The sequence below is a fragment of the Phoca vitulina genome, unplaced genomic scaffold, assembly GCF_004348235.1.
Source record: "Phoca vitulina isolate PV1807 unplaced genomic scaffold, GSC_HSeal_1.0 scaffold4, whole genome shotgun sequence".
NCBI classification, from domain to species: domain Eukaryota; kingdom Metazoa; phylum Chordata; class Mammalia; order Carnivora; family Phocidae; genus Phoca; species Phoca vitulina.
This window is the reverse complement of record NW_022589707.1, coordinates 77215608-77229725: the sequence shown is the minus strand read 5'-3', so window position 1 is coordinate 77229725 and position 14118 is coordinate 77215608. Positions and strand designations below refer to the sequence as shown.

At 36.5% G+C, this 14118-nt stretch overlaps 1 protein-coding gene and 1 long non-coding RNA gene across 5 annotated transcripts in view; one reads left to right on the top strand and one right to left on the bottom strand.

The window, feature by feature from the left end:
• Nucleotides 1-14118, bottom strand: part of LOC116631106 — a 112036-nt gene that overhangs the window by 40388 nt on the left and 57530 nt on the right. The gene's annotated exons all lie outside the window — the stretch shown is intronic.
• Nucleotides 1-14118, top strand: part of PTPN12 (protein tyrosine phosphatase non-receptor type 12) — an 87565-nt gene that overhangs the window by 70320 nt on the left and 3127 nt on the right. For 2 of the 4 annotated variants that reach the window (XM_032402296.1, XM_032402299.1), the window contains 5 exons: nucleotides 1000-1088; nucleotides 4996-5972; nucleotides 9855-9932; nucleotides 10822-10889; nucleotides 11782-11812. In XM_032402296.1, coding sequence (XP_032258187.1) covers nucleotides 1000-1088; nucleotides 4996-5972; nucleotides 9855-9932; nucleotides 10822-10889; nucleotides 11782-11812 — 1243 coding nt within the window. The remainder of the gene's footprint in view (nucleotides 1-999; nucleotides 1089-4995; nucleotides 5973-9854; nucleotides 9933-10821; nucleotides 10890-11781; nucleotides 11813-14118) is intronic. The other 2 variants (XM_032402297.1, XM_032402298.1) reach the window with 2 other exon arrangements.

Here is a 14118-nt window from a genome sequence, read left to right as displayed (position 1 = left end):
TATGATGGACACGGTAGAAGTGTCTTGATGTAAAAAAAAGGCAACTACAGTTTCAGAGTTCTTTAATCATAGTGTATGTAAAGATAGCTTTTTTCCTCAAATTAATCTGAGATGTAGTATCCTAGCTGGATAAAAATGAGGTACTTCCTTGAGGGTGAAACTAATTCAAGGCAATGTTTTATATAATAATCTCACAACTCTTCTATTCACAATCCTAAACACAACCTAAGATTCTTAAAACTGTATTGACTCTGGAACATCCAGATTAATGAATATTACTGGTCCTTGAGACCAGCAAGAACAAGGATATCCCTGAATGCGCGCTATCTGGCTTTTTGGGGTTTATTTGGTTAGGGAGTGATATAAGGGCCATATATGCTTATGGAGCAGGGCACTCCGTGGTGATAAAGGGTAGGGCAAAGAATGATTAAAATAAGATCTGGGACCTGCTTAAAAGTACTAGATAGCAATAGGAATCCCAAAAAATTGGGAAAAATAAAAGATCTAACCCTTATTTTGGCTTTTTTCCCCTTCTCTGTACATGTTAAGATTCTACTGGTAGTGATGCCTGAAAAAAGCTGTATCTTCTTTGATCTTTATTTTCTTGGAAATCTGTTCCTTTACAGTAGCATTTGAAATGTGTCGAAATGCCATGGTACACAATCGAGTTTTCAGTAACTGTGGAGATAGGCTGGGTTTGTTTTTGTTTTAAGTTTATTTATTTTTTTAGTAATCTCTTCATTCAATGTGGGGCTCAAACTCATGACCCCGATATCAAGAGTCACATGCTCTTTTGACTGAGCCAGCCAGCCGCCCCAGACTGTTTTTTGATATTAATCTCTTTGGCCCTTTCAGCTAAAATACAGAGAACCCATTTTGTTATTTGGGAAAAGTGGCATTATTTTAAAAATTGAAAAGCCTAGAAACAGTTTATGTGAAACATGTGAAAGGAAAATTATTTTTCTTCTAACTTTAATGAAGCTTTTTTTTTTTCCTCAGCAGAATGAAATTAACACTGAAAATATGGTCAGCTCCATAGATGCTGACAAACAAGATTCTCCTCCTCCAAAACCACCAAGGACCCGCAGGTATTGTACGTCACATTTTCTTTGAAAGGATATTTTTATTTTACTCACTGTTAATTAAAACAAATTCTGAATATTTCCAAGTTATTTTTATAACTTTTATCACTCTTTTGTCTCGGGTATAGCATGTGTATGGCAACTGATTTGTTATTGGTACACTAAAAATTTTGTTTCACTTTGGGTAAAATCTCAGTAGTACACTGTACCAGAGCAGTGAACATAACCGTGAATTGACAATAGCTCATATTTTGGTATGTAGTACAATTAAATTTTTAAATATTCTAAAGATTTCAATTTTTGCATAATGACTAAAAAAGTAATATTGTCAAAAACTGTATGCACATTGAAGAAATTATTTAATAACATTACTAGCAAAGATGAGTTTATTTCTCTCAGCATTTTATTACTTTCATACCAATCTCATTTATAATGAAGTCAAGATATATTCTTGTACCCCTTTGTATTTCTTTTTTCTTTTTTTTCTTTTTTTTAAAGATTTTATTTATTTATTTGAGAGAGAGAGAAAGAGAGAGCACACTAAACGGGGGAGGGTCAGAGGGAGAAGCAGATTCCCTGCCGAGCAGGGAGCCCGATGTGGGACTCGATCCAAGGACTCCAGGATCATGACCTGAGCCGAAGGCAGTCGCTTAACCAACTGAGCCACCCAGGCGCCCTGTATTTCTTTTTTCTTTTAGGGCAGCTGCTAGGTCAGTTACATGGTAGTATAGAAAGAATTTAGATAGAATCAGAAAGCTTTAGTTTCAAGTCCTTTTCACCCATTTACTACCTTTGAGGTTGTGAATAAGTCACTTATTTGAAGGTATTACCTTCCTAGAAAAAAGCAGAGTAGTGAAGGTTTTTGTTTTTAAAGTGTTATGTTCTAATTTTTTGGTTGTCATTTCCTTTACTCCCATACTCTTTTCACCCCATATGGAATCTAGCCTAAATTATTGTAAGAAAAGTAATTTTCTGATTTTAAATAAAACATCAATTTGGAAAAAAAAATTATAGAGTCACTCATCTTAAGACTTGGTCAAATAAATGTAAAATTTTTTTATTATAAAGTCCAAATATCTTTGTGTGAAATTCTGGGCCTCAGAGTATAGCTTCAGTCTTATCTTTTTAGCCTTATTTTTCACTATTTCTCCAAACTGTTGTGTTCATTGTTCTGTCCTCTTCTGGCATTGGTACAATGCCTACTATGTGGTAGGTCTTGAATAATTTGCTTTGTTTAAGGGAAAAATATGCCTTCCTCAAATAGATTAGATTAAAACCAATATTTACAGTAAGAATTATGCAAGTTAGATCATATCTATTCAGTGGAATTTTTTTACATCAGAATATCTAGTAAAAAATGTGAGTGTTGGATACTATAGTGGAAAATCCATATGTTGTATATATTTTTTTGTGGCTGGGCTTATAATAAGTGCTATTTAAGTGTTTTAAGCCTTGTTCCAACCTTAAATCAAGAAAGGATAAGGAAAAAAAAAAATCTGTTAGTGTAATTACCAATCACATTTGAGTAGCCACAAGAACCCACAAAGGGACACAAGGGAACTTTTGGGGTGATGGATGTATGTTTATTACCTTGATTGTGGTGATAGTATCATGGGTATATGCACATGTCCAAACTCATCAAATTTATACATTAAATATATTGGTTTTGTATATCAACTATACCTCAGTAAAGCTATTTTAAGTGTGAGTACTAAAAATATATTTATTGTGTACATATCAACATCCTGCACAGACGGCTTCCAGAAGCACTTAGAAGATTACAGGTTAAGGGGCACCTGGGTGGCTCAGTCAGTTGAGCATCTGACTTTTGATTTCAGCTCTGGTCAGGATCTCACAGGTTGTGGGATCAAGTCCTGTGTCAGGCTGCAAACTCAGCAGGGGGTCAGCTTGAGATGCTCTCCCTCCCTCTGGCCCTCCTCACACACATACACATGCGCACGTGCTCTCTCTAATAAATAAATCTTAAAAAAAAAGATTACTGGTTAAATAAGGCTACTTGAACACATTTAACTCTGGTCCCTCCCTAAACTTCCTAAAATTATAGTGAAGGGATATAAAAATGTATAAAGATTAAAAAAACAAAATTGGAGAGGGGATAGTATCAGATGTCAACAAAATTGTGGAAAGTGGAAAGCACATCGACCAGTGAAAAGGGACTTAACAGAGAAAGCTAAAATTTGCTTTCCTGTAGGTGGGGGAAGCCAGTAAGAAGCAACATGATTTTCCAGAGAACCCCCAGAAAAGCTCAGAAATTGGAAGTCCTCCTTAAGGCTGGTGTGTAGGATGGGACTAAAAACAAGGAGAGTACCTAAGTACTCTTTATATAGAGTACTTAGAGTATTAATGAGTTCATGACACCAGATTCCTTACATTAAATTGAGCAAATGACTGCTTCTCCCACATTTGGGCATACAGGAAGGATTTACTCTGGAGTAGTTGAACCAGGGAGTCTCTGGATTCAAGGACAAGTGCCTTACTGAAAATAGGAATTTGTATGCTAAATGGTAAGATCCTCCAGCTCCCTTGTTCCCAGATTGCTGGTGGGAGACAGAATCTCCCTCTTGAAAAACTAACCAGTCCAAGAGATGAAATGTATACTTATTCATGGTTGTGGCCTACCAGTGATTTGCAAGGGCTGTACTCAGTCACCATGCAGTTAGATGACAACTAAGCCACAAGTCTCAAGCCCTCCTCTTTACATATATGTAGACATCTTCCAGTCATTTTTAGTACTCCATTCTTTTTTTTTACCCAAAGATTTTATTTATTTGAGAGAGAGAGAGCGAGAGAGTGAGTGAGTGGGGATGGAGTGGGGCAGAGAGAAAGGGAGAAACAGACTCCCTGTTGAGAGGGGAGCCCGATGTGGGGCTTGCTCCCAGGACCGTGAGATCATGACCTGAGCCACCCAGGCACCCCTGCCTCCTATATATAGTTCTTAAGAAGCAGCTGAGGATATGGCCACCAAAACAAGGAAGTGTAACTAGAAAAAGTAAGATGGGACCTGGAAAACAGGAGAGTGACAGAGGAGAGAACGTCGTCAGCTCTGTGGTGGCCTAGGTAGTCAGTGGTATACACTGGAGCACGAGGCCCAAGGATCTGAGAGGAACATCTGTGGTATTGGTAATTACCGAATGTGCCTGATTGGTCAATTGAGAGGAGGTGTACAAATCTGCAAGAAAGTTCGAAGAAGGGCTGAATTACTGATGATACATAGAGAACTAAGCCATCTGAAACCCAAGACAATTTTAGAGAAAAACAAGAAGTTGTATCAGAAAATACAGGAAATCATGGTGTCATCTGTAAGAATAATATCTATAGTCATAAGATTGAGCTAGCTAAAAGTTACAACAGAACATTATTGAGAAGATAGAAAAGATACATAGGAAGACAATGGAGAATGTGTGAAGTAGATCAAGAAATAGCAGTTTATGCATTTTGAAATATTTTGAAATAATGGAGATGAATCTTAGAAGCAGCTATTTAAGAAAGTTGAAAGGTCATGTGTGGATAGCTGAAGGGCTGTGGAAGGGGACTGCTGTTTTTCATTAAAATTCTTGTATTTTTTTTTAATTTTTTAAGATTTATTTATGACAGAGAGAGAGAGACAGCGAGAGAGGGAACACAAGCAGGGGGAGTGGGAGAGGGAGAAGCAGGCTTCCCGCTGAGCAGAGAGCCCAATGCGGGGCTCGATCCCAGGACCCTGGGATCATGACCTGAGCCGAAGGCAGATGCTTAACAACTGAGCCACGCAGGCGCCCCTAAAATTCTTGTATTTGTAAACAGTGTACATGTATTACCTTATTAAACATTAAATTTTGTTTGACAGTGTATAATTTTTTATTCATAAAAGGATGAACATTCTTATGATGCCCTTTTCTTAAATGTTTTTCAGTTGCCTTGTAGAAGGGGATGCCAAGGAAGAAATACTTCAGCCACCAGAACCTCATCCAGTGCCACCCATCTTGACACCCTCTCCCCCTTCAGCTTTTCCAACAGTCACTACTGTGTGGCAGGACAACGACAGATACCATCCAAAGCCAGTGTTGCACATGGTTTCATCAGAACAACATTCAACAGACCTCAACAGGAACTATAACAAATCAGCAGAACTTCCAGGGAAAAATGAATCAACTGGTGAACAGGTGGATAAAAAATTGGAGCGAAATTTAAGTTTTGAGATTAAGAAGGTCCCCCTCCAAGAGGGACCAAAAAGTTTTGATGGGAACACACTTTTGAATAGGGGACATGCCATTAAAATTAAATCGACTCCACCTTGTATAAGTGATAAAGTCTCTAAGTCACAGGAATTGAGTTCAGGGGATCTAAAAGTTGATGATGTTTCTCAGAATTCTTGTGTGGACTGCAGTGCAACACAGTCAAATAAGGTTCCACTTATTCCACCAGAAGAGTCACAGAAGAATTCAGGCACACCTCCAAGGCCAGACCGCTTGCCTCTTGATGAGAAAGGACATGTAACGTGGTCTTTTCATGGACCTGAAAATACCCTACCCAGGCCTGATTCATCTGAAGGCAAACCCTCAGATATCCACTGTCGAGCAATGAAAACTGTGAGTCTAACACCAAGCCCCACAACACCAATTGAAACCCATGATACTGCAAATCAGCATAACAGTTCCCCTCTATTCAGAGCACCCCTCAGTTTCACTAATCCTCTTCACTCTGATGACTCGGACTCAGATGAAAGAAACTCTGATGGTGCTGTGACCACGAATAAAACTAGTATTTCAACAGCAAGTGCCACCGTTTCTGCTGCCACTAGTACTGAAAGCATTTCTACAAGGAAAGTATTGCCAATGTCCATTGCTAGACACGATACAGCAGGAACAGTACATTCAGGTGCTGAAAAAGGTAATAACAACAGTATCTAACACTTAAATATTTTTACTGTGTGCCAGTCACTGTTCTAAGCAACTTCTCTGTATTAATTCATTATGTTTTATTCCACATTTCGCTCTAGCGCCTACAGCAAAATTTCATTATTTTACATACTTTTTTTTAAAGTAAGCTTTTATTTATTGTTACCTTAATTTGGTTAATTGCATTACTAGGTTTTGTGTTTCCCAAGTATTTCAGTTGTTGTAACTGAAAATTTTTGTGCTTTTTTTTTCTCCTGTGTTATAGTTTTTAGTATTTTATGTGGGTCAAAGATTTAGCTGACTGAATAATTAGAAATAATTTAGGGAAGATAGAATTGCTTAAAGTAACAGTGACATAAATAATGTGGAGCGGCTTGATTGGCCATTTAAAATTTCATCCATGTTTATCACATATACTAGTTCATCTTCTTTTTATGCTTGTTTAACTACAAAATACTTTAAAAAAAAATTCTCTTCACAAAATACTTGCAAATGAAGCTACTTTCAACTCTGAGATTAACCAAGAAGCAAAATTGCAACTACTCAGCAGAATACAGGAAATTTAATTCAGTCAGTAGTGAATGTGATATATCCTCCTTATCTAAGTCATTGATACTATTATTTAATTAATGACTCTCTTTTTAAAACTGTCTTAGGTTTTCAAGGTAATATGTGCACTTGGTTCCCAAGATGTATTATTGGTTGTTGAAACTCATCTTTGATCTACTAAAATAATCCTGGCTGCCTTCTTAAACAGGCCATAAAGTTGAGAGCAAATGTAATAAACACAAAAGCTATTACGGGTAGATTAATTATCAGTGGTCATTTACTTGTCAGTGAACTTTGATCATGACTTATATAGGCTGGTATTTACAAAGTACAGGCAAAATAAGTACTGTGAACTTGAAAGATAACTTTCTTTTTCTATTTCTGACCTAATAAGTACCACCCATACTATGGTGCCTTTATTTTCCCCAACTCACACATACTGTGTTTTTTAATCCAAAGAATGTATCTGGTAGAGTAGGTGAGAATCTAAGGTAGTTTCTTAAATTTACAGGATTCTCTGTATTCTTCTGTGTGTGTGTGTGTTTAAGATTTTATTTGTTTATTCCAAAGAAAGAGAGCGGGGTGAGGGAGAAGCAGTGGGAGAGGGACAGGCAGACTCCATGCTGAGCACAGAGCCCATGTGGGGCTTGATTTCAGGACCCCGAGATCATGACCCGAGCTGAAGCCAAGAGTTGGACACTTAACCAACTGAGCCACCCAGGTGCCCCTCTTCTGGATCTTCAGAAGATAATGGTTACCACCATAAATATTACTTTACTAGTTTGCCATAATTTAAAATTGTTAATATCTTTTTCTTTCTCCACTTCAGAGTTTGAAAAATAACTGCCAAGTTGTAACTACGCAAGAAAATGAGTTGAAAAGAAATTTTCATTTTAGGCTTTTGTAGCATAGCAGGCATGCATCTTATACCTAGGAAATATATTTCTTTAAACCATTAGTAGAAATAGAATTTGGTGTGAGGGCAGGGATATGATATGCTCATTAAAAGTTATTGCTACCTGACCAGTCGATGGTAACAGAAGGAGTTCTTAACTACCCTTCCACAGCATTGTGTATTTTAAAGTCCTCCTGCGGTACACCAGCTCACTTGTATTCTCTCCATTTTATTTGTATGTCAAGGCAAAGATAGCTATAAATGTGATTTGTGTTTCTTTTTGCCCTATTCTAACAACGCTAAATGAGTTTGGTATTAACTGAAAACTGTCCTGTGTAAGTATTCTGTGCTGTTAACTTGACTACAAGCAATCCTATTTTTAATGTTTAGTTATTTACTTTATAGATGAACCATTGGCATAGGAATTAGTTTTTGTTTGCTTGTTTTAGAACTTGTTAAGTAATTACACAGAATAATTGTGTTTTGATACCTAAAACAACCTTTTGCATAAGTTACTACCTGACAAAAATTCCTGGCTATGAATTCTGATTTTAATATTGACTCCGGCCTCCTGAAAGATTTCTCAAACTTGGCTACACTAAGTCCCCATTCAGCGTATGATTTGCAAAAAAGCCTGTGTAAAATGTGCAGTCTCTGGTTGGATAACCTTTAAAACAGCAGTTTATAACATAGGAAAGGCGATCCAGAAATCCAAGAATAACATGGGGCTGAGAAGCACGAGCTGCAGTTAGAAAATAAAAGTCTTTAAGAATAAAGACTGTCATGAGAAAAAGAGGTATAGAGTTTCTGGGAAGGTAACCTGATATTTAATGTAAACTAAGCAAGACTGCCTTTCCTGATTTGTTCAATTATGAAATGGCACCACAATGTGAGATTATGCATCCCTTCCTTCCAACAGCCGTCTCTTCACTTGTGAGCTGTTAGTAATATGAGGGCAAGGGGAAGAATGGTGATGGCTCTAGTTATTACCAGTAGATAAAGTAGATTTTCTTTAGTGGCTTAACTTTACATGCAAGAGAGAGTTCCAGTACCAGTGATAGACATATAAAGTAATGGACTGGAATTCTTTTCTCAGCAGGACCCAGAGGCTGTATTTTCTTGGGTCTTTAGTTAAATAAATATAGGAAGAACACGAGCAATCATACCTGGCTCATGCTAGTTGAAAATTAAAAAGGCTTTGCTGATTTTTCAGTCTCTTTAATACATAGCCTGTCAGATATGGTTAAATAGCAAAGTATTATGGCAAGATTGTTCATTTTTTAAAGAGAACAGTTGTCAGGCCCAGACAAAATAATATAGGATTCTTACATTTCCCTTTCTTCACCCCATCCTTCCTAAGCTGAGAGTCCATACACGGAATTATATCCTCATATTTGCTTTCTCTACCACCAGTGAAACCTCAAAGATCTAATACAGGGGTGCCTGGATGGCTCAGTTGGTTAAGTGGCTGCCTTCAGCTCAGGTCATAATCCGAGGACTCTGGAATCAAGCCCCACGTCGGGCTCCCTGCTCAGCCAGAAGCCTGCTTCTCCCTCTCCCTCTGCCTGCCGCTCCCCCTGCTTGTGTGCGTGCGTGCTCTCTCTCTCGCTCTGTCAGATAAATAAAATCTTAATCTATGTTGTAAGCTAACTGATGAGGCTCACATCATGAATTATCTTTTCCAGGAGTGAATTTTGTTTTTACTGGTGAAAAGCTTTAATATAGCTTCAGTCAGTATTCTCAGAGCAGGTTATATGCCGCTGTTCAGAAGATTTTAGGCATTAAATAAATGAACATTAAAAAAAAATTAATAGATTAATATATATTAGAAAAATAACACTTCAAATTTGTTATTTGTCATTACTGTTTGAAATATGACCCAAAAAAATAAGTAAATAAAATGTGACCAAAGGACATAGTTAAAAATGAGTGGGATTTAAAAAGCAAATAGGACAGATGGTGGTATATAGTATGGCAAAATTCATGAAAGGAGTTAAACAATTGATTCCAATTTGGGAAACACTGGCTTAAGTCAGATGGCCCAAGCTTTCTCGTGGACTCAAAGCATCATCTGCAAGCCTAACAGAGAGGTCCCTTGCTTTCTACTGAAGTCTGCGTTCAGACTCAGAAGCCAGAGTGATTACTGTCTGCAGGGTGTCAGAAAGTCAGGAGAGAGTCATTTTCTCTGTGTGGTGGTGATGGAGTTCATTCCGCTTTGCTCATTAAGCTTCATAATTTTCTTGATAACGAGTCAAGCAGTAAGGATTTCTTGTTTGTTTTTTGCATTTTTAAAAACTGGTTCTCTTATATACTTGTGGAACTGATTTTTAGAATGTCAAAGTTTTCTTGTTTAGATAACAAATTCATTCTTTAATGAGTTAATTCTTTAACAAGTTCATAATTTGTCTGAATTTTATGTATTTAATATAGATGTTGACGTTAGTGAAGATTCACCTCCTCCCCTACCTGAAAGAACTCCTGAATCTTTTGTATTAGCAAGTGAACATAGTGAGTGTCTCTTCTGCTTTTACATACTTCATACTGTAATAATAAACTCCAAAAAACATGGCTGATTTTAGTCTAGTTGCTACTGAATTGCATAATTAACTTCAAAAGGTTTGAACTGATATTGACAAATGTTTTTAATTCCTTGTATGAAAAATACTTTTTATTTTTTTTAAATACTTGAAAATATTTTTTATTTGCTAAGATTGCTAAAATGGCTGCATTTATGTTACTTAAATTTAGTTAAATTCAATTATAATTGTATTTGCAAGTTGTTGTCTTTTCATTTCACTAAATATAGTACTTATTTATGAAAAGGCATTAATTGCTTCACTGGGTGCCAGTTTAGGTAAGTAAATATTTAAATTGGGTTGTAGGTGGGCATCAACTCAGTTGGTGTTAATTGAGGGAGACTTTAGGCCACATGAGTATCAGTGAGAACTGGGAGAAAGTGATCAAAGCCTCCATAATATACTTCTCTGTCTCTTCTTAAAAAAGAGTACAGAAACAGCTTTAATATATTCATAGTGTCTCATGCTCAGTGGGGTCCTCCCTAGCCTTATCTGAGTTACATTTTACTAATATTATATTAATTTCAACTGATTTCAAGAATGTTAAAAACAGTGAAGCCATATACACTACAATACTACCAGATGAGTACATCTAGGTCTGTCACATGTGTAGATGACAGTGAGCTTACAGTAACAATAAACTCTGATGACTGAATTAATTAAATTTTAAGAAAGGAAACTTAAGGGGATTTTCTTGAATTAATAGAGAATATTTTATGGAAGTGATAGTTTCTAAAAGATCTATAGGGTCTGTTTTTGTATCTTTAATGCAAGAAATTCGAGAATTAAACATGTTAATTGTAAGATTTCATTTTTCTCAGATACACCTGTGAGATCTGAATGGAGTGAACTTCAAAGTCAGGAACAGTCTGAACAAAAAATATCTGAAGTGAGTCCTTTTGGGATTGGAACAGCTATATACTCAGTATTTTTGCTCTTTTATTTTGTTAATTTATCTTAGTTTGTTACAAAACCTGTCACCTTAAGACTATTATCAGCATTTCTTTTGCTAAGATTTTAGATGAAAAGTCTATATAAAATGTGATAGGAAATTTTTTAAAAGGGCAACATGAGATACATATGACCATGACTTCAGAGTGTCATTCTTCTAGACTGTTTTTGAAATTTGTAAATTATGCCATGTTTTAAATCATTTTGGAGGTGTGACTAGAACAGGAGTTACATTTGCAGGGTCATAATACTTTCTTAGATTTTGTTCCTCCCACTATAACACTAAGTACATAGTCCCATCCTTTGGTTTGTCTGGTCACAAGAGGTTTCCTTTCACATTCAGGAAATGTTTGGTAGCTAAATATATTAGTCATGGGAAATACCGTTTTTCATCAACATTAATATTTTTCATATTTTCTCCATATTTTAATATCCCCCAAATTAGGGTACATCTTACAATTGATTAAGAAACATAATATACTTTACTTGGCACATAAAATAGTGGTAACCTATACTAATGATGTTATGTCTTATGAATATGGTAGAGGACTGGCAAAATGGAGTTGTATGGTCCTTTGTGTAGTAGCTCCTGCATTTTCAGTTTCCATCTAGAAGGAAGAGATAGTTACCCTGTCTTTTTCATCTCAGTATAAAATACCATAACATTTAAAAATTTTAAGCCTAATTGAAAACACCATTGTTTTCTTTCCCTTTGACACTGAGAATTTTAGTAGATCTTGCTTTCTTGGGATATATACTCAGACCAAATTTTCTATTATTTGTTATAAAAGGGATATACTGTAATAGCTATTAAAATGTCTTCCTTTTAGGACTTGATAACCTCTGGAACTGAAAAATGTGGTAAGTTAGATTTTGTTCCTTTTTGTTAATAGATTATATAGATTAATCTCCATAAAATAGCATGTCTCATGGTGTACTGAACCTGAACTATGCAGTATAATTCTTTTAAATTAATTACTGTATCAGATATTATTAATCTGGGAAGTAACAGCATTTATTCTTGGTAGTTACAGGCTAATGGAGAAAACATTATTTTAAAAAATATTTTTCTGTGTTTTAATCTCTGTTGTTTATAAAAACACTTAGAATCTAGATCTGACAGTGATTTGAATAAATGTCCCAAATTCATCTAGATTATTGAGCGAGGTCCCTAAAAATCAGTTGTTTGTAATTCTTCCTTTTAGCACTTCTACATTTGTGAAGACCAGTAAGATTATGTAGCTCAGCCCAGTGTTATAATGCCAAGTTAGAAAATTTTTCTGCCACATTTCTTTTATTATCATGGTAAAATACATCAAGTTATTATTAATTCCTGTAAGTCAGTGACCATGAAAGCAGCTCATCAAACATTCTAGCCTATACAATTCCCCCAATTCATCTGTCATCGCTGCCCTTGCCCTCCCTTCTACTTTTGCTGCCCCTTCCCTGCATCTTTGCCTAACGGGGCTCCATTCCCTCTCATAAATTCTTATTACTCTTTGTCTCCTTTGCTGGGGCAACGTGTCATAAGGAAAAGAACAGAAGCTTTAGAGTCAAGCCCACCTGGTTTGGAATTCCATTTTTACCATTTTACTTAACTATGTGACTTAAGCCAAGTCACCTCATCTTAGCCCCGTTTTTTTTTGTTTTTGTTTTTGTTTTTCCTCTGTGAAATGGAGGTAATAATAGCACCTGCCCTAGAGCATTGTTGTGAGGAGTTAATCAGATCACATTCATGGAATATAAGCACTGTGCTCGGCACGTGATAGGCACTCAAATGGAAGCCAGGCTATTATTGTTACTGTCTTTATTAGTACTGCCGATATTGCTGGATCCCTGGGCCCTTTATTTCTTAATGTATGCTAACTCCTTTCTGGATTCTCTTGTCTAGCCAGTCTAGACACTGCCCTCCATTACTCTAGTCATACTCAAAATTAACCTCCACTTTCTTGCTCCTAACTCCCATACCATTTTATTTTATCCCTCGAAACTCCTGAATACTGCTGGGGAACATCATTCCGCTTTACAGATTGAGCCTACAATTCTAGATCTTCATCCATAGTTGGGCCCTTAGCTTTGCTTGGTTATCTTATATGCTCTAGTTGGTATCCTTTCTATTTTCCTTGAATTTTCTAAATCTTTTTTTTTAAGATTTTATTTATTTATTAGAGCGAGAGAGAGAGAGCACAAGCAGGGGGAGCGGCAGGCAGAGGGAGAAGCAGGCTTCCTGCTGAGCAGGGAGCCCGATGCGGGGCTCGATCCCAGGACCCTGGGATCATGACCTGAGCCAAAGGCAGACGCTTAACCGACTGAGCCACCCAGGCATCCCAAATGTTCTAAATTTTTAATTTCTTCTGGGCAACACTCTCGGGTCCCCTCCCTCTTTGGGAGCTTTGTACTATCCCTCAATAAACTTCGCTTTGCTGCCCACCAAAAAAAGAATAAGTAAATAAATAATTAAAAATAAATCTTTAATTTCTTCTGAAATCATCGGTCCTACTCTTACTCAGTAGATGACCTTTTACTTCACTGAGAAAATTGAGGCCTTTTGACTAGATCATCATTTCTTTCTAGAAGCCAGTCCTGAAACCACTAGTTTCATCACCATGCCTCTCCTCTCTGTCCCCATTGCACTCTACATCATTTTACTATAAAACTTACCACACCAGTATAATAATAATGTGCTTGTCAGTCTCTCCTACTAGACTAGGCCTCGGCTTGTTTTTATTCTGACCTTGAGCTGAATGAATAATTTTTAGGTTTTTCAAGAGTTGTTTAGGGGTCTCTGGCTGGCTCAGTTGGTAGAGCATGGGACTCTTGATCTCAGGGTCATGAGTTCAAGGACCACTTTGGGTGCAGAGCTTACTTTAAAAAAAAAAGTTGTTTAAAAACAAAGAAACAAAAATCAATGAAGAATATGTGGCAGAGACTGTACGTGGCTTGCAAAGCCTAAAATAGTTATTCTCTAGCCCTTTATAGAAAAAGTTTGCTGACCCCTGTCTAAACTATAAGCACTTAAGGACAAGGATCTTGTATTCTTTGACTCATATTCCAAGTTTCCATAAAAGTTTCTTTAACAAAATTTCTTTTATTACTAATCTTAGGCATCAATAATTAAAGAAGTAAACTAAAATTTAAGTGATGTAAAACTTTTTTTTTTTTAAGAT